Source organism: Carlito syrichta, unplaced genomic scaffold (genome assembly GCF_000164805.1).
Source record: "Carlito syrichta isolate Samal-C Ts95f unplaced genomic scaffold, Tarsius_syrichta-2.0.1 Scaffold312207, whole genome shotgun sequence".
In the NCBI taxonomy this organism is placed as follows: Eukaryota; Metazoa; Chordata; class Mammalia; order Primates; family Tarsiidae; genus Carlito; species Carlito syrichta.
The window spans coordinates 465,698-488,372 of record NW_007256303.1 but is presented as its reverse complement, the minus strand read 5'-3'; the positions used below and the strand labels follow the sequence as shown (position 1 = coordinate 488,372).

The window sequence follows — 22,675 nt, the reverse complement described above, 5'->3', positions numbered from 1 at the left end:
TCCACTCACCTCAGCCTCCCAGAGGCGCGGGATTACAGGCTGAGCCACCGAGCCCGGCAACTGCCCACTCTTAATCGCCATTAAATATTGCTTCCCTCTTAGCCTCTTAAACAGTGGCAGACTTTGCTCTGGCACTAACTGTGCATTTCAGTCTAAATTAGTAATAAGCTGAGCTTGGTGCTAACAGGAAAAGCAAATCAACTGGGACACACAGAGATCTAATTAAAAAAAAAGACCCTCCCATCTGTAAAAGGCTAAAGAGGGAAAAAGACACACACGGAGGACACGCACGGGCCATGACGTTCCCACCCTTGGGTGAGGACATGGATGCTGATGAAACTTTTCCAGTCAGAGGGAAAACAGCCTTTGGACTGTTTCTCTTTCACACTGATGATGACCGCTGATGCTGCACTCAAACCTTAGGATGAAAGGTGCCTGTCTCTGCGTTGTGTTTTTAAGTAAGCATAATATTCTACTCTGCGCTTTGCTAATCAGAAGGTCTCAAAAGCCTTCCTTAAAATGAATGCCCTGTCTGATCTTGCTATGGATGGTGGAGTCATCAGAAAACCCTCAGCGACTCGGGGAGATATCACCTTCATTTCCACTCATGGAGTTATCATTCTGGGATTCAGCGTGAGCCTTGGAACAGACTGGAAGGCAAGGATGTTTCTCAGAAGTGACAGTTATCAATTCGTCCATCTTTAAAATAGTTCTGATTCATAAAGCCAGAAACTTTCAGACCTGAAAGTGACTCTAGGCATCACTAAGTTCAGCTCTTATGTCACAGAAATAGAGACACTGAGGTGTGTTGAAGGTCACAGCTAGTAAGTGGCATCACAGATGTCCCTGAGCTGCATCAGTAATGCACATTTATTATCGCACCACGAAGGCCAGAGTCTGCCCAAGAAATATGTACTACTTCTGGAATCGCAGGTCACTTACAGCCAGTCCCCGAAATCCTTTGGGTCCAGGTCCCCCAGGAGTTCCAGAATTCCCAACATCACCCTGAAGATTCAGATATAAGAAATGAAGATGTCAAAAGATCTGCTATGAAAGGATTTTAAAAAGTATCTCCAAACAGAAACTTAATTGATTTTATAACAATTATTGACACACTAATTAAGGGCAATACATCCTTAAATACCTTTTCCTGTCATTTGGAACTCAGTCTTTGAGATACCTAGATAGTCTCCAAGATATTTTAAATTTTCTCACAATACAAGTATTTACATAAAATGTCAATTAAATGGCTAGTCATAAAAATATTCCAAGAAAATGCCTGAAAATCAGGAAAAACATTTGGAGTATTGACTACATAAAATACAAAATAATGAATTACTTTCTAAATTCATGAAACACTTCTGGAAAAGCTGGAGGTTTAAAAAAATCTCCTCTGGCTTTTGTAGGAAATTAATTTTGACAGATATTTGTCATTATGCTTATTTCCACATTCATCAATAAATCGAAGAATGCTAATTTTCTCCCTTTATCATCAAGCCAGAAAATTGATCCTCTACCATGAAGACTTTCATCCTAACAGTTATTTACATAGTCTCTTCTCACACCCTTTTCTACGGAAGAGTCGCTTCGTATTTCATTAGCTAAAAACACTTTAAAGAGGATTCCAAAATGGGCTGTTTTCCTATAGTTTATTTGATTTATTAATCAGACGTTCTATTCTTAACCCATATTTTATTTAATCATCAACTGTCTGGACACTTTTAAAAAGGGAACCCCTATTCCTGAATCCCAGTGCAGAAAACAGATGTCAATGAGCTCGTCTGGCCACGAGGAGCTCTTGGACGTGTTTGACCAGGAAAGCAGCAGCATAAGGGCTATACTTGGAGAAAATCAAGCGGCGGCAGCGTTTGGGATTGACTGAAGCAGGGAGAGGAAGAAGGAAGGTGACCGAGGAGAAGACTGTTGTGATCTTCCAGGTGAGAGGAGGTGAAGTTCGCAGAGATGAAGAACTCACAGCAGGAGCTGAAGCGAGAGAATTGGACAAAACCACCAACACAGAGAAACCTGAGAGGACACCTGGAGGCGGCTGTCAGGGAAGGGCATAGGCCATGAAAGACAGCAGTCTCCTCCCACATGGAGATTCACAGGTCACGCATGGCCCCCTTCTGGGGAAGCGCCCCAAAACAACTGCCGCCGCCCACTTCATTCAGACCTGTGGGTTCCACGGGTTATCTCAGTTCTCAGGTAGAAGCCCTTTCCTTCCCTCCCTCCATCCTGTCTCTCCCACCCCATACATGCTTTCAAATTAGACCACAACCAAGAGAGACACTTTTACGACGACGACATAGCTGGATCAGTCTACAAGCATTTCATTTTATCAATCGAGATTGCCACGAAGGGAGAGAGAAGATCGTGGTAGTCTCGAAAGGTCACGTGCGCCATACCTTCAGCCCCATATCTCCAGGGAACCCTCGGAGGCCCTGCAATTTTGGTGGAGAACGTAAAGACATCAACACACTGCTTCTGTGATGGGATCGTTTCTTTTTGTCTTGCTTAGTTGATTTGCCCATCAAAAAAATCACCGCCTTCCATAGTTACCTTCACTCCTTTTTGTCCCGTCTGACCGTAGCCCGGGTTGCCAGAATCTCCCTGCAAACACACCAGCTCATTTCAGTTTCTCAAGAGTGGAAATGGACCGTAGTCTACATGGGGAAGTGATGGTGTCAGAAGAGGAGCACCAGGACTTCCGTGGGGCTGGGGATTGCTGGTGACCTTGAGCCCTGGGAACATGCATGTCACGGGGTTTCCCCCACGTCCTGACACGACCGGGTATGTCTCTGGCCAGCTCCCCTCTGACCATGGCAGGGGGCGGAGGGAGGGAGGGAGGTCGGTCATTCAGGACTTGTGGCGCTGGTGGCAGGCTCTTGACTGGAGAACTTGGAGCTAGCCTGAGGAACCCAGGCCCGAGAAACGGCCGATAGACATGGAAGGAAGGGCCAACCCCAGTGCTAACCACAATGCGGTTGAAACAGTAATGGGACGCCTCTTCTGTCAGTGATGAGGATGGAAAAGAAAGCGCCAGCACCTGCGGCCGAGGAAGCCCCGAGATAAACACGCTCCAGCGAGACACGCACAGCCGGGTGGTGTCTGGGCGTCCCGAAGGGCCCTCCGCAAGCGGGCCAAGCCTTCACTCAGCAGGCGCACAGTCTTTGGCCCAGCCACGCTTTGCCTAGACATTTATACGTAGAAACGGACTATAGTTTTGCCCACAGATTTCGGGACGTGTATATTCGTGGCTGGGCTGCTGAAGACGGCGAGCATCGGAAAGCAAGCAGAGGCGCAACAGCAAGAGAGGGCCACGTCAACGCGGAGCACGGGCTGGAGGCGGCTTTGAAGCATTTAGGGCGACGTTGAGGGACAAAGGAGGGACATGGACGCACGCCTGGGGAACCTCCCTTTGAAGGAAACATCCCTTTGAGGGACCTCTTTTCTCCTGGCATCTCCAGAACGTCAGTGGCAAGCCTTCCCCACACAGTGAGATCCTGGGTCCGTCTTCCTTCCTTCCCTTCCTCTTGCTTTATGCATCACAGACGTTCTTTTCTGTCATTCCTTTCCTGTCCCTCTTCCCCCCTCTCTCCCTCCCCCCTCTCCTCCGTTTCTCCCCCTCCTCCCTCTCTCCCCCACCCTCTCTTTCTCCCCTTTCTCTCTCTCCTTGGATACAGTCACAGCCACTGGCTGGAGAAGCAACGCCCGTGTCTTTGCCCATCTCTCTATCTCTTGTCACCCCTGGCATTTCAGGAGACAATGCTTTTCAACCGGCCACACTGCGGGCTGCCACAGAGGTGCCTGTCCTGCCTTTGCCATTGTCCTCTGCCTGCCCCCCCACTGTCCTTCACTCACAGACTGGCCACGAGGGAGAGCCCCCAGCTGGGAGACACGTCCCCACACCCTCTGACATGCAGGGAGCCTTCCACAGCCCTGCTGGGCTGATGGTCTCCGTCCTGCTCTGCCTGGGAGCCGAGGGCCGGGCCGGGGAGGGGAGGGCTTCGGAGCCTCATACCTGTCTTCCTCGCTGCCCAGGCTGGCCGGCCAGCCCCAAGTCTCCAGGGAGTCCAGGCTCTCCCTGAGGGGTAGACAAGAAGGGCGTCGGGTCAGTAAAGCCAACCCAGCTCCCTCCGTGGAATGTTCCATCCTGTGGAAGGGGAGACTGGCTTCTCAGCGAGGAGTCAGAGCTCCCGACGGGCATGGCGGCGCAAAGGAGAGATGCCCGCTCAGCCCGGGCGGGGCCAGGCCCCTGTGCTGCCTCCCGGCGCCCTGAGGACAGGAGAAGGCACAGGGCAGACACACACTCGCTTGCAGCCGGCCGTCCAGGAAGGGGCGAGGGATGGAGCTGGCTCTGCCTTCACCGAGCGCAGGGTGGGTGGGGGAAGAAAAACCAGACAGGTGGGATGAGTGTCCAATGAGGCCCTGGGGGACAGCGGCCAGAGCAGGGGGTGAGGCAGGTCTGGCGGGCCTGGAGGCTGCCTAGAGGAGAGGTGCGGAGGCTGAGGCAGGAGGGTGGGCTGTGTGAGCAGGGAGGGAGGGGAGGAGGGGGAAAGAACGGGGGAGGAAGGAGGAGGCCGTGGCGGAGTGGAGGGCTGGCTGACCCGGCAGGAGGAGCAGAAGGTGAGAGGCCCGGTGAAGGCGGCGGAGGGAGGACCGGAGGGAGCCGGGCTTGAGACGAAGCGACCCAGCAGCCCAGGGTCTTGCAGACACCCCCTTCTTCACAAATAACCGCCAAGTGGAAGGTGTGGGATGTGGGATGTGGTTTACACAGGGACTTTAGGACGATCTCTTGGGAAGAGCTGCTGGGACCCAGCGGATGACGGACATGTCCTCTCTCCTCCCCCACCGTTGATGCCAACCCTGCCGTGAGACGGACCGCGCACATTTCCCTCTGTCAGTGATGCCAAGGAAGGGGCAAGACCGTTGACCGGGCTTGGTGCCTGTCGTCGAGGGCCCACACACACTTCCCATTCTGCGCAGGGGTCAGGCGGAGTCGCACAGCCTGCAGGCCACGGCGATGGCACGCAGCCTCCCCCCGTGGCGAGTCACTTCCAATGCACAATTAAAAGATCTCGCAGCAAGCCGGGCTCGGTGGCTCAGCCTGTCATCCCGCGCCTTTGGGAGGCTGAGGTGAGTGGATGGCCTGAGCCCGTGGGTTCGAGACCCGCCTGGGCAGCGAGACCTCATCTCTACAATAAATCAAAAATCAGCCGGGCGTGGTAGCGTGCGCCTGTAGTTCTGGCTACTCGGAGGGCTGAGGCGGAAGGATGGCCAGAGCCCAGCAGGTCGAGGCTGTGGTGGCCGGGAGCGGCCGCTGCACTCCAGTCTGGGCGACAGAGTGAGACTCCAACTCAAAAAAAAATAAAAAAAGATCTCGCAGCAAAAGAAACATGATCACCATGAGCAGGTGGCCAGCACATCTGTCCTCTCAGGCCACCATGTTTTCTTTTCTCTTTTTGCTGAGAACCTTCAAGAGCTGCTCTCAGCACAGTGTTGAGTGAACAGACTGCGCTGTTGGCCACCGTCACCGCACCGCCCAGCAGCCCTCAGAACTCCTCATCCTGTAACCTTCGCGCCTGGGGACTCCCCGGGGCGGAGGGACAGCAAGGCCCAGGCCCGGTTTTCCAGGCTGGGTGTGAAAGGAGAACCCGGGCCCTCGCTCAGACAGGAAGGGACTCAAGACCACGGCAGGGCAGGAGCCAAGCGGACCCCTCCCCCTGAAGTCATAGTGGGCTGCCCGGGGATGCTGGCTCAAGGGTGGGGGTCCAGGGTGGGACCTGACCAGAGCCGTCCTCCAGCAAGAGGGGTGCACGCAGGACGGAGGCGGGTTCTGACACCACCACCCTCCTCGACCCGGTCACGGGCACCCTGCCTGCGGGGCCTTAGCGTGTTGGGGTGTCTCAGAGCGTTTCTGCTGGGTGGGATCTCCGGTGGAGTGGGACAGCCTCGTGGAAGGCCAAAGGTCAGCTGTTAGAAACTGCTCAGCGGAAGAGAGAGGAGTCATCAGTGCGGGCTGGTGGCTCATTCGTGTGCCCGGAGTCAACCACGTGAGGGACCAATGGGAAGGTTGGGGAGGGAATGGGGGTGCTTCTGCTCTCGGTATTGGAAACCCATAAGAAAGCACACTTACTTTTTTCCCCGAAAGTCCGGATCTTCCAGGGCTCCCTTTAGCCCCCGTTGGCCCAGAAGAACCCTGTAAAAGAAAGACCCACATGTTGGCCACAGCAATGCTAAGAAAACCCACTGGACACGTGTCACTTTTCTTCATGTCGTGCCAACACCTCCCAACGCCACCTTCACAGAAGCCCCAGCACCCAAAGGAGACAAGTCAGCCAGGGCAGTCCTGAGGCTGCCGGTTCCAGTCCTGGGGAGAGGACCACACGTGTTCCCAGGCGGGAGCATCACTAGTCCACGTGGGGCCTCAGTGAGAGAAGGACTCAACACATGGGACTTCCAAGTGTGGGGACGCTGCTGCCGTGCACTGATTTGCTGGAACAAGACACTCTGCCACCTTGGTGCACCGTGCCACGGGCACATACGAAACACCTGCAGAACACGCTTCTGCCTGAAAACGGGAGGCGGTGCCTTTCCCACACTTTCCGGGAAGACAGGCAGCCCTGCCTTCCAAACACTCACCATCTGAGCTGAAGAATCAAAGAGCTTCAGAACATGTTGTCACACCCATCCACCACTAGCCAAACTCTCAGGACTCACTCAGCAAACACACAGATTCAGAGGCTGAAGGCAAGAGCGGAGCTTAGGAGTCAGACAGTCTTGGGAACCGGGGGCCCTGTGCACGGTCAGTTTTAAAGGTCTATCGTCAATGAGGATACATGTGATACACGTGCGTGGCACGGATAATTCTTAAAAGTTGGAAGAATCCGAATACTATATTAGGTTCTGGAGGACTCGTTCATGATTGGGCCATACTTGTACTTTTCCAAATGCCTTCTTGAGGCTGGCGGAGTGGGTTGTGCTTTCTGAGCGAAACCCCAGTGAGGGACCAAGAGGAGCTCCTTGGCTCTGTGCAAGGACTCTGTGCCACGTTTGGCTGGGTGCCGTGGCTCGCACACATAACCCAGCTTTTTGGAAGGCTGAGGGGGAGGAATGCTTGAACCCAGGCATTTGAGACCAGCCTGGGCAACATAGCAAAAACCTATCTCTACAATAAATTTAAAAACTCGCTAGGCATGGTAGCCATAATCCCAAATGGAATCATACATATGTAGATAATGCAAAATAAACACTCCAGGAAGATGGCGTAAAATCAACTCAACATGAGATAGTGTAACACCAACTCCACCTCAAGATAGCGGCGTAAAATCAACTCTACGTGAAGATGGTATAAAATCAACTCTATCTGAGGATGGAGTAAAATAAATTCTATAGGTACATGGTATAAAGCAATCTCTACATGAAGACATCTTGCAGAAGAGGAAAGCAACCGCCAGGCATCACTGAGCCCAACGTCTCGGTGTCACTTACCTGAGGTCCCTTGTGCCCCTCGCTTCCTTTCTCTCCCTTCCTGCCAGGACTTCCCCTTGACCCCTTGGGCAGTAATAAAAGACACATGGTGAGATCATGTCCATCGCAGCTGACCTTCTCGATTGGTGTTATTGAAACGCCCACAGAAGGCAACAGCCCACGCCTGGCAGCCGTTTGCCCTGTGACCACGCAGTTGTTAGAAGTGACAGGCCCGTGGACCCGGGCGTCCAGGTCTTGTGGGGGAATAAGGTTCCTGGCTGGGGTAAGACCTTCACCCCTCTCTGCAGGGAATGTGAAATAGACTAAATGGGAAACACAACCTGCAGACGAGGAAGACATAAGCAACAGCCAGATCAAGGCCTTTAGGGGTAGGTGGCGGCACCAAAATGCTTGTTAATGTGAGCAGTAAGGAGCAGAGTTGTTTCAAGCCAGCCCAGAAGCAGCCAACTCCATCAGAGGAGTCAGGGTGTATTTTCCTGGACGTGTGCTCTCAGTGTGTGCTTCTCATGCCGTTTTCTCCCACAGAGGCAAACACTGGAGCTGTCAGCAGTGCTCTTTCCTACCAGAGCACCAGCTGTGGAATGGCCCCTGGCCGCCCGTCTAAGTGTCAGACGGACCTTGAGCGCCTGAGGTATTTGAAGTAGCCGTCACCCTCCACGCAAAAGCCTGGCAATGGATCTAGGCTGACTCCATGGTCACTCAATCTCAAGAACCTACTAGCTCATGGGTTGGTTCAGGGACCCCAGAACCACTCAAGAGAATCCCACGGTCCAATGTAGTTCTAATAATATGGAACTTTCTAGAAGAAAGGTGAATTCCTGGGAAGGCCTTAGAACAGACACGTCTACACGGGCCCTTCCAGACAAGTCCAGGCGTAGGGTGGGCTCTGTATAAACTGACTTCATAGGAAGACTAAGTACCCATGTGTTACAAAGCCACCTCTAGGCTTGACCACTGCTTCTTCCAGCGTGGAAGGGAGCAAGGGAAACTTTGGCGCTCAAATGACTGGCTACACAGCGTGAAGACAGGCAAAAGGAAAGCCCTATCAGACCCCAGAAATGCTGTCACCCAGGGGAGTGAGCTGTAGGTGAGTCCAGGAGCAGCTCCTGCCTGGTAACTAACCTTCTTGGGCGGGGCCATGTGCAGACCCCAGCCAAGAGAAGTGACCTGCTGGACCTGACGTTAACGACCAACCTCCGGAGGTACCCATCACCTGTGAGCACGAACGTGCAGCCGTGGTGCCAGGTGGGCATAGGTGCTCACCTCCCCGCTGCAAAGGCTCATGGGTGGGCAACAGCTGGGGAGCAGGCTTGATGGCCCAGGGTGGCCCCCACCCCTGACGGGGGAAGCAGAGCCAAGCAGGGACAGATTCGACGTTCCTCAGCTATTCCTTTGTGTGCAGAACCGCCTTCTCCCACCAGCGCAGCCTCCCAGCATTGGCCCTTATGTACAGGACACTCCAGCGCACCTGTGGGCCTTGGGATCCTTCTGCTCCCTGTGTGCCCGGGGGTCCAGGACTTCCTGGGTCTCCCTGAGGAACAAGTGTTTTCAGCGTCAAGGTCAAGATTGTCTCTGCATGGTTTGCACATAGTTGTTCTCTTTGCAGGACTTCCATGGGACTGAGGTGCTATTGTGTCTGCCTCGGGGCTCACCCCCCGCTTTGCCTGGGGTTGTAACCTTCCAGGCTGTCCAAGGAATGAGCACAGCTCGCTTCTGATTCCAGGAAAGAAATTCCCTTTCCTGCAGTCGCGTCCCCAGCACCCGGAGTGCAGGCTGGGGCCGCCACTTGGCATCGCTTAGGCTGTGCGTGTCCGTGGGTGTCTGTGAGGGAGGCTGTGTCTTGGGTCGGCCCTGTCCCTGGAGGGGCAGTGGTAGCCAGTGTGTCTCCCAACCAGGGGAGCGTGTCCGGCATGGGACACTTCCCACAATGTCTTGCCAAGTGTGTGGAAGACACCTCCGTGGTCCGTCAACCCCAGCGCAAGAAGCCAGGGCTACTCACCGAGGCACCCTGGAGTCCTCTCCGGCCACCCCGTCCCTGGAACAGAGAAGACAAAGTGTCAACGTGCGAGTCTGGGGTGCGTTCCCTGGCCAACACAGCACCGAGCTGCTCACAGAAGCTGCCTCCTGGGCTGTTTCCTAGACGCGTCCTCTCAGGGGGCACTTTGTTACAGACAAGCATTTGGGGGTTGACTGCAAGTCCAGGGCGTCTAAAGGCCACGACAGCCCCAGCTCGGGGGACACCGTCCTGGCTGTCAGGAAAGTGGCTCAGGCATCGGGTGGTCCTGCAGACCTGCCCTCTACATTCTCCTCTCTCGTGAGCCCTGCGAGGCCTGGGCCACAGGAGGAGACACGGGAGGAGTACTGTGTCACCTCCGTTTCTCCCGGTCCTGAACCCTGATCGTACCATGGGGGGAGGAATAGCCTTCTCCATGTGGTGTTTCTCGGGGACCCCCCAGGTTAGTCGCTGGAATTCTATAGGAAGGAAAGGTGGGTGGAGTCTGCTCAGCCGTCTGGGCCCAAATGCGGCCACCAGGTTCACGGAAAAAAGCAACACGGTGCTCTTTGGCACCCAAGTCACCTGTGCCCGGCTCAGGCTGCCCACCTAGCGACGGCCCTTGCCACACCTTCTCTTCTCCAGGGCCTGCGGAAAGAGCAGACCCCAGATCCCGGCTCCCTTCTCCCTAAACAGCGAAAAAATCCATGCCAACTGGCCTGTCCTCGCCCTGCTGAGAGAGCCGGGTGCCACCTCGACTGCCAGTCCACCCGCACCGTAACAAACAACTCTGATGGCTTTAGGTACAAAACAGGGACTTAAAAAATACACTCCCTCATCCATTGGCTCAGAAAGGTGGCTGTGGAAATCATTCCTTCTGGCAGCGTTTCCTCCCATCTGCCGCCTCCCGAGTCCTTTGGAAATAAACCACCTGACCGAACACGGGCTCCGGGGAGGCCGATGGCCAGAATTTCTCCACCGAGGTTCTGCCCCTTGATTCAAGGGACTTTTGCTTCTAAATACAAATACTCTTGGGGAGACATTGCCCATTGTCACATGTCAGCTGTTTGCCTCCAGAGTGGCAAGTCAACGCTCTTGACGTAAGAAAATGGCGAAGACACAGTGTGCAGGACTGAGGGTGCCGCTTCCATGACATCACGCCCCACTTCATAAGAGCAAGAGAAGCTTGACGCGTGTTCTGCGTAACCCATATGCACAGCGGTTAGAGAGGCGTCCTTGGAAGTCAGGCGGCCCAAGCTCCTCAACTCTGGTTGTGAAGCCTGGCAATGGGCAGCTGCCCTGTCAGCCCCACCCAGGGGGGCAGCAGCCCGGGGTCTGGGGGGAGACAGACCGAGCTCAGATCCTAGCTCTGTCATGACCCCGGGCAAACCGCCAAGGCTCCTTGATTTTCTCATCCGTAAAAATAGCACCAACCAGAGGTTGGTTAGAGGATTCAGTGAATATTTGAAAGTGACTTGGTCAGGACCTGGCCCCACATGGGTGCGGTGGCATCTCCTCTGTGTGGGCAGACGAGAGGCAGAGGCCCAGAGCGTGGACTTGAGCATGTAGATCCTCTGCTGTGGCAGCAGCAGGTGATAGCGGCTGTCCTAGGTCAGAGTTCTGCCACGCGGGAGGCCGTGCTGCCGGGTGGCCTGGGTTGTTGACAATCTGTCATGCATTCCCGACTCCCAGAGAGAACTGCGTTCTCTGGAAAAACGGGGGAGAGGGCAGAAGACCCGGTGCTGCTGGCTGCATTCATGTGGCCTTGTTTAATTCGGGAGAAGGGAGGAGACCAGAGGGCAGTGGGTGACGGTGAGGAGGGACTGAGGGCCTCGCGTCCCTGAAGGGCTTGGAAGGAGTCGGCTGGTCTGTCCAAGGACTTGTTATCCCTCTTAGTTAAAAGCGCCAGAGGGATGTGTCAGTTCTAAAGCGATTTCAATCTATAAGCATTTCCTCTTCAACCCACAAAAACGCAGGCTCATCTTTAAAATCGACAGCGCTTGGCTCATCTTGCGGCCCGACTGCTTCCTCCTACGACACGTCACTTCTCCCACGTGGGGGGAGGCACGGCCTGGGAGTCTCCCCAGAGCCTGTGAGCCCAGCCCCGGACCCGCAGGGCCTCCCTCAAGAACGACGGCTCAGGACACGTCGAGGAGGAGGATGGCCGCACGTTCTTTCCCTGTCTGCCCCAGAGAGAAGGGCAGCCGGCCACTGCCTCCAAAATGACCAGAAGCTTCCAAATTCATCACAGGAAAAAGAGCCAAGCATTTTCTGTTCCCTCTTGAGCCAAGCTCTGGGCCAAGTGCAGAACGTTATCCACCCTTCTCTTTTTATGATGTGCGTGCTGGGCGCACGGAAGGGGAGTCTCGAACGCATTATGAAGATCCCCAGCTTCGGAGGGCAAGGTGCTTTCCTGGCTGGTCCTCCGGCGGGTGGGGAGAGCCACCGTCCCTGTCTGTGCCATGACAGGCTTGGCGTGATGTGGGACCCGAGGCTGCCACCTCGTCGGCCCTCACGCCAGAGTTGGGTCTGTTGGGGAACCATTTACCCGTGATTCCTTCTTCCCACTGGCAACGCGTAAAGAGGAAGAGAGCATGTTTGCCCAGCTCACAGCGTTCTGGCAAACGCTTTAAATGCTCAGCCGCCAAGGAGGGCTCTGGGTTAGCACCACCGGCTCCCTCCAAGGCATGGAAAACCTCTGAAGGCGGAAGGGAGAAGCAGGCGTGTTGCAGTGCTTCTCAGCCAGGGGTGAATCTGGGGCCTTTTTCGGATGTCAGGCCGGAGGAGGGTGGCGTTGTTGGCATCAGGGGCAGGGGCCAGGGATGCTACTAAAACCTAGCAGTGCTCAGCCCTCCACAACGCAGAACCATCTGGCCCAAAAGGTCAAGTGCCGAGCTTGAGAAGCCCTCCAGACAAATCCATCCTTGACTTTGATCATGCAGCAGCCAGGACTCTGAATGCCGGTGTGTCAACCCCAAGTGCCAAGGGGAGAAGTGGGTGTCCACAGAGACACTCACCCTGCTTCCTCTGGAGCTAGGACCGCCTGGCGTCCCCTTCAGTCCAGCTCTACCCTGCAAATACAAGAGATCAGAAGGCACAAGGTTCAGAATAAATGATGAAGGCATTGGCATCAAAACCTCACGCGTGATTAGAACATGCCATGCTGCCACCTTCCGCCTACGAACACGATGGGCTGTGTGTCCTTTAAAGAGAAGAAGGGTAGCGACATGCACTGCTACCACACGTCTTCCCAAAGGACATCACCTGCTGGAAATTCCCAATCTTGCCCATGGAAGTGTAACCCTCTACAAGAAAGATACCTGCACACGCATGTTTATCGCAGCACTGCTCACAATAGCAAAAACATGGAACCAACCCTGCCACCCGTCAAAAGTGCCCTGGATAAAGAAAATGTGGTACCTATACATGATGGACTATTACGCAGCCATAAAGAAGGACAAAATCATGACCTTCGCAGTAACTTGGATGGACTTAGAGGCTATTTACTGAGTGGTCCATCCCAGAAACAAAGATCTGTGCATCACATGTTCTCACGCACGAGTGAACCCTGAACATTTATCAAAATACTATAAGAAAGGGATTGGCAGTAGTGGGAAACTGTCAGTCAGGGTACTCGATCTCAAGCCAGGCAAAGTGGGGCCCAAAGGGAGGCCCAAATTTTACCTTCACGATGACCATGTCTGTACCTGACCCTGAATTGTTCCCCACATCTTTAAAATAACAGAAGGAGCGTAGCTGAGACCAGACTTGCATTATTCTAAGTACACAAGGGTCTGACGCGCAGACTTGGGGTTGCTCATATAGTCACGGAGTCATCTCTTTCCCCGACTTTACTCAACTCCATGACAGAATCATGTCCCCAAAGACAGTGCTCATGTGTAAAACAGATCCAATTATTACTTGTCTTCCTGGTTCTCCTTTGGTCCCTTTTGGTCCTTGGAGGCCACTGTCTTGTCCTGGATTACCCTGGAGGAGGATTTGAAAAGTATTTCAGAAGCCAGAAAGACCAGCTTTTTCAACCAACAGTATAATGATCAAGCACTAAGCTAATTTGAGTCAAGCATGAGAGGTCTGACAAAACTCGCGTTTGAAACTCATAGGATTTTTGAAAAAGTGAAAGTGAAATTTCCCCAAGTTTGGAGACGATTTGGTAATACACAAAGAATGAAGAGAGTGCTTGCTACATGGTGATTTCTCTTCTCTGCGGCGGCAGCTTTGCTGATGCCCTGGTCCAAACGTTCTCGGGCCACCCATGAAGTCCCTGTAACTGCGTCTGCAAATGAGGAATCTGCAGTTCTGTAAGATTGGCATCCAATCAACGGACGATGGAAACTGTCCCCAAAGGAGCCTGGACGTCTCAACAAGCCATAGGGATTCCTAAGATGGGATTCAGTTCCCAGTTCTGAATCTTGAGCATAACCAGTCTAGATCAGACCCCGATTGTTCCCAAAGCCTCAGTCAACATCTGCCACCCCACTCCCCGGACAAGCGTTCGCCCCAGGTTAGCAGAAGACACAGAGGGACAGAAGGCGGGACCTGTGCAGCAAGTGTCAAATTCAGGGCCAGTGGGGTCCCGGCAACCTACCGGATCCCCCGGGAAGCCCTTCTCTCCACGTCCCCCGGGGGAGCCTCTGGAACCGGGGCTGCCCTGAAAAAAATACAACGCCTGAGTCGGCTGCAAGAGGCTCTCCCGGTGGTCTCGGCGTCAAGTGAAAGCAGCCCGGTGAGATGCCCCATCCCTCTGCCTCAGTCGGGTTCCTTGACCCTCTCAAGGGCACCAAGTCCAGCTTTGAGCTGTGGAGGAGGACCTGCGGGGAGGCTGAGAAACCGGGAGGCTTGGTCCAGCACAGCGCTGTCCGACAGGGCAGCTGCCGTGACAGAAGCATCGAGCCGCTCTCTCCAGCATGGCTGCCCCAACCACGTGTGGCTGCAGAACACATGGAATGTGGCCAGAGCGACTGAAGGCGGAGTTTAAGTTTTCATTAATTAGACTTGCAGTGAAGTCATCAAGTACAGCTGGCAGCTCCTGCCCCGGGCATCCGGACGGCCCAGCAGCCTCTGACACCTGCTATCAGCTCCCACCAGGTGACCCACAGTCACCCGCCTGCTGCCAGTCAAACTTGCCCCAGCCCAGGTGCTCGAAGTATTTGGGCTGGCTCCTCTTTCCTGCCCCTCTGGGCACCGACAGCTGGAGATTATGCATCCAGGGCCAGAGCCCAAGCGAGGCAGGGACGGTGAGGTGTCCCCCTGCGTGACTGAGGGCGGGGCCTCCTACCTCCCGGGAGTGGCATGCCCCACGCGCCCAGACCCACCATGTCTTTCTCAGGTCTCGCGTGTGTCCTTGTGGCCACTGCCCTCCACGAGGCTCCGTCATGCACGGATCTGCCCCTTGTCCCCCACACGCTCCCCGCGCTGCTGGGCAGTATTTCCAAAACGCAACCATGACAGTGCTCCTTCCGCTTCAAGTCTTGCAAAGGCCCCACTGCCGGGTGGTTGGAGCGGAGGCACATGGGGCTCGCTCTGCCACCCTGATCTCTCACCTGGTTCCACACCTCCACCCACTCTGGGTCCTAACCTCCTTCCAGGACGAAAGACTGGCAGGGTGCCAGGCCTGTGTTCTGCTCTGCCATTCCCTCTGTCTGGAAGACTCTTTCTCCACAGCTGTGCTAGCTCAAATTCCCATTCCTCTTCAGCTCAGGGACTGTTTCCTCCAGGAAGACTGCCTGGACACCACCCCACAGCACTCCCTACCCCCCAGGGAGATTCCTACCACACGCCCAACCACAACTGTGTGATCACATCCTGTGGACGCACGTGTCTCCTGACTGCACCATGGGACCCTCGAGGACGTGGCCACGTGGCTCATCTCTGATTCTTATCCTGTAACTCAGCACCTGGCACGTGGCAGGTGCTCAAAACTTTGATGGATAAATGGATCCAAACACCAATGGAGAGCTGCAGGAAGTCAGGTCAGCATCCAGTAAGGAGTGGGCATGAATTTAAAGTAGAAAGGGTTTCACCGTGACTTGCTACACCAAGGCCAGCAACGTAATTTTGTCTCTCTCTCTCCCTTTTGATTTTGTTCCTGACACAATAAAGAGAGCCCAGAAACCACCAACACTTAGAAAATTCACTTTCTGGCTTTGCAAAACATGCCCACAGAAGAACATTGTATGCTGTGAATTTTTCTACCTGGAAATTCTTGAAAACCACACAGTCTCCCCCTTGCCCCGTCAGGAACGCTTGTCCCTTTGGAAGTCAAAGAGCTTCATCTCCTGGCTAAGTCGGCCGTCAGCTGGGTCCCCAAGGACCACGACACCAAGCCTGCAAGACCATTTCGGTCAACAAATGCTCCCTCTTGGGTGTGAAGTGTTACCTGAGCCCCTGGGTTGCCTTTTTCTCCTTTTATTCCCGGAAATCCATGAAAGCCCTGAAAGAAAACAAGAACAAAATTCCCACTTCAAAAGCACATCACCCTGAAGGCGGTGTGGTGACCCCCGAGAAACGCAGCTGACCTCTTCCCCGTCGAGTCCATCCAGCCCGTGGTCTCCGAGTTCTCCCTGCAAGACGGCCGTGGACAGAGGTCAGGCTGGAGCAGGCCCCTGCACACGCATGCTGGGAAAGGGATCCCACCAGGAAGCGAGTTGGGCCAGGAAGAAGCCACCGTACCTTATATCCAGAAAAGCCCCTGGTGCCCTGCAAGAGAGGAAGAGTCTCACCCGACGCCCAAGGCCGAGGGTCGAGTTATAGCCGGCAGCCCAGGGCCGCCTCCCTTCCCCGGCATGTCTTCAGTGGCTGGCTTCCAGCCATACATCCACAGAGGAGGAATGGGTGGAATCTCATCACCGCCACAGACTCCTTGAGGTCATTGGAAAGCAGAATGAATCTGCAGATGCGGAAACTAACGTAGCTGGAGAAAGCGACAGAGAGGAGGGTGGAGAGGAGTCATGGGGAGGAGGGTGAGGGAATCAGAGGGAGGAGGGTGGGAGAGAGAAAATCAGAGGGAGGAGGTGGAAGGAGGAAGCCAGAGGGAGGAGGTGGGAGAGGGAGGTCAGAGGGAGGAGGGTGAGGTGGGGGAGACGACGCTGCAGGGAACAGGCAACAGCAGCTCCTCCTACCTTCTCACCCCGCTCTCCTGGGCACCCTGCAAGCCCTTTGTCTCCCTGGGGTCCCGTGTCTCCTCGTCTTCCCTAAGAAAAGGAACACAAGCGAGTGTCCAACGTGATGCTTGGGCCGAGTTCTGCCAGGGCTTGCCTCCAAGAGTGAGGCCCGAGCACGTGGGCACACTGAGCTGTGGACAAAAGCAAACCATCCTGCAGCCACACTCTCGTCCAAACGTGTTCCCCGTCCACCCCAGGGGCCTCGGACAGACCCGAGAGCGCACAGAATTGCAGGCGAGCTCACCGCCTCGCCCTCCCACCAGCCGGGCACAGCCAAGGTCTGGAGGCGCTTCCCTCCGCGGCCACGTGAATGCCTCAGAAATTCACGTGGCCCTGACACTTGCCCAGGGCCCTAACACTGTCCTAGGGGAATCAGCGCCGTGACAGGGTGGACCCAGTGGGTGCCAGGGACCTGCGTGAGGCAGAGACGGTGGCTGGGATGGGATGCAACAGTGCAGAAGAGCGGGAGGGAGCAGATCATCGGGGAAGCCCACCAGACTACACACCCCAAAGGAGAGCCGGTCCCCAGGGAAGGCAACTGGATGACAGAAACCAAAGGAGAGCCAGTCCTCACGAGAAGACCACCAGGTAGAGACCCCAAAGGAGAGCCGGTCCTCAGGGGAAGACTACCAATTCGAGACCCCAAAGGAGAGCCAGTCCTCACAGGAAGTCCACCAGGTTCAAGACCCCAAAGTGAGACCATCCACACAGGGAAAAGCGCTCAAAGTCAGGGATATGTGTCTCTCAACAACACTCTTCTCCCAGAAAATATTTAAATACTGGCCAAGGCTAGCGCAAAATGAATCTCACGAGAAGAACAATCTGTGCTGTCTGAGGGCAGGACCATGCCGTGCCCCTGTGGCCGGCTCAAGAGTGGGCGTGTGGCAGGTGCGCACACTTGCTGCACGGAAACACCTTTAGCCGTGAGTGTGATCCTCTCCTTCCTGGAGAGAGAGCGCAGAAGGGACTTCCGGTGTCCCTCCTCGTCTTCTGTCTCCTGAGAGTTTTGCCCTGGAAGCAGGGGGCCTCCCCCACGGCCACAGCTGCTGAGGGGTGTGTCAGGTGCACCTTGGCCCATCCTGGAGGCAGCCAGCCGCAGGCTTGGTCAGGCAAGTGGTGACACCTCCCCACACTTGAAGCGCACCCAAGCCTGCTGGGTGTCTCCAAGACTCCTGCGGCACAGGGTGGGTGACTCAGAGCTCTCCTTCTGGTGGTCATCTAGTGTGCAAGTTCGCCCTGGGGTCCTGGAGGAATAGATGCTCAGAGGCGAGGACCAGGAGGGTCTCTTTCCCCGTCCTGCATCTGGCTCAAGCTTCGCCAGTCTGACCCCAGGGTCGGCGCTGTTAATCCTTAACACGTGCGGCCCAGACGAGGCGCTGGCCTTGGTCTAAGGGGACAGAGACCGGTCTGGATGTTCCTGGACTTTCCCCATCCCACCCAGAGCCACCCATATCTATTCTCACAGTGTGGTCGCCGAGCCCGGGGGAGGCCGACTGGCAACCTCTGCAACACCTGACCTGGAGCCGTGCCTCGGGGGTCCCTGCCCCGTCCCTGAGGGACGTGGGCTCTGGCTGGACCCACGGCAAGTGCTGAGCCCCATCAGGCCACCTGCTGTGCCCAGCTTGGCAGACAAGGGGAGGAAGCCCAGCTCCCTGCCACCGGGAAAGCATGCCAGGCTGCGTGGTATGCCCGTTTTTTCCTCCCCACAAACACGGATGTAGCGAGTACCTCGTGATTCAGACAAGAAGAAAGGAAAACAACCCTTTCCCCCAAGACACCTACACAAGTTAAACATAGAAACAAACCCATCTACCCCTTCTGTGTGAAGATGAATCTTTTCATGAAAAAGAAACCAGTGAAGGGGAGTCACACTTACAGCGTCCCCGTCTTCTCCCCTGTGTCCTCGGCTGCCTTTCAGACCCGGAAAGCCCTGGCAGGAGAGAGAAAACAAGTGTCAGGTGCCCACCCCCAACTCGGCCTTGTGAAGTCACAGGCTTTCTGGGGAGGCCCTGCCTCCGGCTTGGCTGTGGCTGCGAGTCGGGGAGAGACCGGCAGCCTCTGCCTCTTTGATCCTCACAGCCCCCTGAGGCCCCTGCCAGGCGGCCATCCTGCCCCAGCGAGCTGCAGGGAGGAGGGCAGTGCCAGCCGCGACCCTCTCAGCAGGCGAATGGAAGAGACGCCCAGGGATGCTTGCGTGCTCCCCTGCTCCTTGGAGAACTCCAGGAGTGAGCACTTCTGGCAAGGAGGCTGCACGAGGCGGGGGGAAGCCCCGCCGTGGCTCCCTGGGCCACATGTGGCCTGCCTGTCTCATGGCTCACCCGCAGCAAATGCTTTTTTCTTTCCCCACCCCCCACCTGCTAACACAGGCCCCGCCTCAGGGTACTGAGGGCCGTGCCTGCGCTCGTTTTTCTAACCCTGATCTGACCTGAACAAAGCAGTAGGGGAAATGGAGGGAAGAAAACTCTCAATGCAACAGCTGGAACAAGAAGTGACTGCAGAACACACCCGCCCTGAGGACGGATGCTGCAAGCTGCAGGGTGATCTCTCTAAAGATAAACTCCTTTTCATCGTGATAGCTAAAACCCACTGGAAAAAGCACATACACCTGAGTGAGGTATAGACATGCAGCTTCATTGTCATACAGCGAATCCCTTACGGTAGTTTCAGAAATGTCCTATGTAAGGCCTGTAGCCAGCACCGGGTCAGGAAACAGAGCCCTGGGGCCACAGGCGCAGGGCCATGTCATCACCTATTACCGCCCCGGCGTGCACGCCTGCCTCAGGATGGCACTTCCTCGGCTTTTAAAGCACGTGGTCACTTAAGTATCCCTCCCTCGACACTCGGTCAGTTTGCCTGTCTTCAAACATTTACTAAACAGACTCATGCTCTGTGTGCTCTTCTGTGTTTGGCTTTTTTGGGTCACTATTGTGCTGGTGAAATTCACTGCTGTCGTGCGTGGCTGTGGTCCACGCATTTTCATTGGCGTGGAGTATTTCACGGAAAATACCGTGATAGATCATTCATCCCAGTGTCGTGCAATTAATATTTCATAACATGGATTTAAAGGGCTGTTACTCAACAGTGCTGTGGTCTTTTCGCAGTTCAGTCTTATTCCACTGCCGATGACACATGACTCTCCGTTATTTATTTAATGAGGCAGGGCCTTGCTATGTTGCCCAGGCTGGTCTTGACTTCTTGACTCAAGTGATCCACCTGCCTGGGCCTCTTGAACAGTTGGGATTCCAGGCACTCGGCCTCATCACCACTGTTTCTACCTCATGCCACCTTTTGAGTCGTCTAAAGCAGATACACAGTGTATACTGCAAAGCCGAGAGGCAACACCACCCAGGACAGAGAAGAGACAGGGTGTTCTCTCCAGCAGCCTCAGAAGGGAGCCCCTCGGAATCGGCTCCTGCCCTGCGGAAGCCATGTGAGCGCGGAGTGCGGGCTGTAAGTTCAACCGCTGGTCTCAGCCCTGCCCCCTCCGAATCAAGGCACGTTAGGTAAAACGGAATCACAAGTGAGTGGCACCTTTGTGGTCTGTTGTCCGCGAGGTCCGTGAAGTCCTGGAACCCCTGAGCATTTGCAAAATGTACAGCAGCAAATCCTCTCTGCGATGTTTCCCTGGGGGAAGAAAAGCAAATCTGAGTGTGAAACAACCGGCACAGACTTTATTACTTAGGAACTGCGCTCGCACAAAGCATAATCCTCCACCCACAAGCCTGTCCCTTCACTGGAGTTGGGCATAAGAGGGGCTCTTTTTGATTTCTGGGTTGAGGTCTCACTCTGTCACCCAGGCTGGAGTGCAGTGGCACGATCACGGCTCACCACAGCCTCAACCTCCTGGGCTCAGGCCATCCTTTCGCCTCAGCCTCCTGAGGACCTGGGACTACAGGCACGTGCCACCCTGCCTGGCTGATGTTTTGATTTCTGTAGAGACGAGATCTTGCTATGTTGCCCAGGTTGGTCTCGAACTCCTGCAGTTCTCCCGCCTGGGCCTCCCAAAGTGCTGGGATGACAGGCGTGAGCCACCAGGCCCAGCTCAGAGGTGCTTTTTGACCCCTGGAGTATAGAGAGGGCCCCAGGTGAGGCAAACTCCTCTCTCCAAACGAAACAACCTCTGCTCATGGCCGGGGCGCCCAGCACGCAGACGGCCACTGCCCAAGTGTGCCTAAGCCTCGCTGGTTCCAGGGGTCAGTCCCGCTTTGTGGAGTTTCCAGAGCACCAGCTGCGGGGGCTTTCAGACTCAGTCAGGGGTGGGGTGGGGTCTTAGTGCCCCAGGCTTCATTCCCGACAGGGCAGACGGGACGAGGACGTGCAAGCCCAGACACAGCACTCTGGCCTCTCGCGCTCTCCTGTGCACGGAGGACCCCGCGCTTGGTCAGCAGGCGAGCCCAGGCGCCTCTGACGGCTCTCCTCAAGGGGTCAGCCCGCGCCAGGCCTTCTGAGCGATGGGGCTTTTGTCCCGCGGCTCACCAGGAACTGCGACAGTGTCCTGCCCAGCTCCCTCATGCCGAGGGTCAGGGGCGTCCTGTAATCAAAGCCTTTTCCAAACTCAAAGCTGGAAAAGTCGTGATGGGCGGTCGGGCTCAGGGACACCACCAGCAGGGCGTCGAGGCCTGTTCGGGGAGAAGCAGACACAGACAGGGTGCGTGGGGAAGGGTCCACGGGGCCACTCGGCGAACGCAGCTCCGAGGGTCAGCCAGGGGAGGAGCAGGCCGGGGGAGGCAGAGCCCCTGCCTGGGAGGGGCCGGCGGCCCTGCCGGGCTCTCTGGATATCCACGGGCTCCGGTCCCCGGCTCGGGCGAGAGTCCCCTGAGAGGCATCCCCGGGAAAGACTGAAGTGCCCGGAAAGACACAGCAGGAATTCTTCCATGCTGCACCCCAGCCTGGTGCAACTCTCGGGCATGTGGAAGTGATTCTAGGTCAGGGTGCTGCTCGTCTTCAGAGAGGCTCTCGGAATTTTCCGGAATGCGAGTGAATGATGGTGCTCCAGTTGTCCCCAGTGCCAAGCGCACCGGGTGGCCTGGCCCTGAGCGCCTGAGCAGAGCCAGGTGAGTCCCGTCCCAGGGGAACTCCAGGCCACCGCCGGGTCGTCTGCACACTCATCCAGCCACTCGTTGACCCATTCCCTCCCCCAGTCAACGGGTCTCTCGCTAGGAGCCAACTCTGCCCTCCCCATGCAGCGGACACAGCCAGCGGGTCGCCCGTGTCCTCCCGCCAGAGCGTGGGGTCCAGTGGGACTCGGGCAGGAAGCAGGCCTGCCCTGAGGAGGGCGAGCGTCTGAGAGGGGACCTCGGGGCCCGGGAGCGCCGAGGACAGGCGCCTGCCTCGGCCTTGGAGGCTCGTGGGCGGCTTCTCGGTCAAAGTGATGACGGAGCGGATTCAGAAGGACGGAGGGTGAGGACGGAGGGTGAGGACGGAGGGAAGGCGGCTGTGGAGGAGGAGGATGGATCGGGCAGTTCGAGGGAGAACGGCGCCATGGAGGCACGGAGGAGGAATGGGAAGGGGGGAAGGGGACCGACCGACAACAAGGCCGGGAGCGCCGCAGCCTCCAGGGAGGCGGCCGAGGCCCAGGGGCAGCGGGCTCCCCCAGGACCCTCAGACGCACACCCCTGGACGGTCGGGCCTGCACCCGGCCCCCGCTCCAGGGACAGTCGGGCCTCCACCCCGCACAAACTCTCTCCCATGGACAAGAGATGGGAGGCGTCCTGGGTCGGGGTCCCCAGAAGCGGAAAGTTTGGGATGAGCCTGGGGTTCCTGGGGAGAGAGGCCGGAGAGGGATGAGGCGGTCTGAGTTTCTCGGACGTCTCAGGCTCGGCCCTATCCTCGTGGGCCTCTGGGGCGGAGGCTGTGCCCGGGCTGACCTCCTGAGGCCAGGGCGTCCCGCCAAGGTGGGACTCGGCGTGATGGCCACCTGAGGCACGCCCGGGTCGGGGGGCACGTGCCTACAGCTTGCAAGTGCCCGCCCTGGCCGCAGGGCTGCAGCGTCCGGGGGCCGTGCGGGCTG

At 56.2% G+C, this 22,675-nt stretch overlaps 1 protein-coding gene across 1 annotated transcript in view; it reads right to left on the bottom strand.

The window, feature by feature from the left end:
* The window catches only part of COL6A5 (collagen type VI alpha 5 chain), an 88,762-nt gene that overhangs the window by 38,938 nt on the left and 27,149 nt on the right, over window positions 1-22,675 (bottom strand). The window contains exons 10-27 of the mRNA XM_008069789.1: window positions 21,142-21,284; window positions 20,197-20,289; window positions 18,542-18,595; window positions 16,624-16,695; window positions 16,175-16,201; window positions 16,021-16,065; window positions 15,882-15,935; window positions 14,091-14,153; window positions 13,406-13,471; window positions 12,502-12,555; window positions 9,491-9,526; window positions 8,960-9,022; window positions 7,492-7,554; window positions 6,137-6,199; window positions 4,022-4,084; window positions 2,560-2,610; window positions 2,406-2,441; window positions 943-1,005 (exon numbers count right to left, since the gene is read on the bottom strand). Of these exons, the coding sequence (XP_008067980.1) occupies window positions 943-1,005; window positions 2,406-2,441; window positions 2,560-2,610; window positions 4,022-4,084; window positions 6,137-6,199; window positions 7,492-7,554; window positions 8,960-9,022; window positions 9,491-9,526; window positions 12,502-12,555; window positions 13,406-13,471; window positions 14,091-14,153; window positions 15,882-15,935; window positions 16,021-16,065; window positions 16,175-16,201; window positions 16,624-16,695; window positions 18,542-18,595; window positions 20,197-20,289; window positions 21,142-21,284 (1,109 nt within the window). The remainder of the gene's footprint in view (window positions 1-942; window positions 1,006-2,405; window positions 2,442-2,559; window positions 2,611-4,021; window positions 4,085-6,136; window positions 6,200-7,491; window positions 7,555-8,959; window positions 9,023-9,490; window positions 9,527-12,501; window positions 12,556-13,405; window positions 13,472-14,090; window positions 14,154-15,881; window positions 15,936-16,020; window positions 16,066-16,174; window positions 16,202-16,623; window positions 16,696-18,541; window positions 18,596-20,196; window positions 20,290-21,141; window positions 21,285-22,675) is intronic.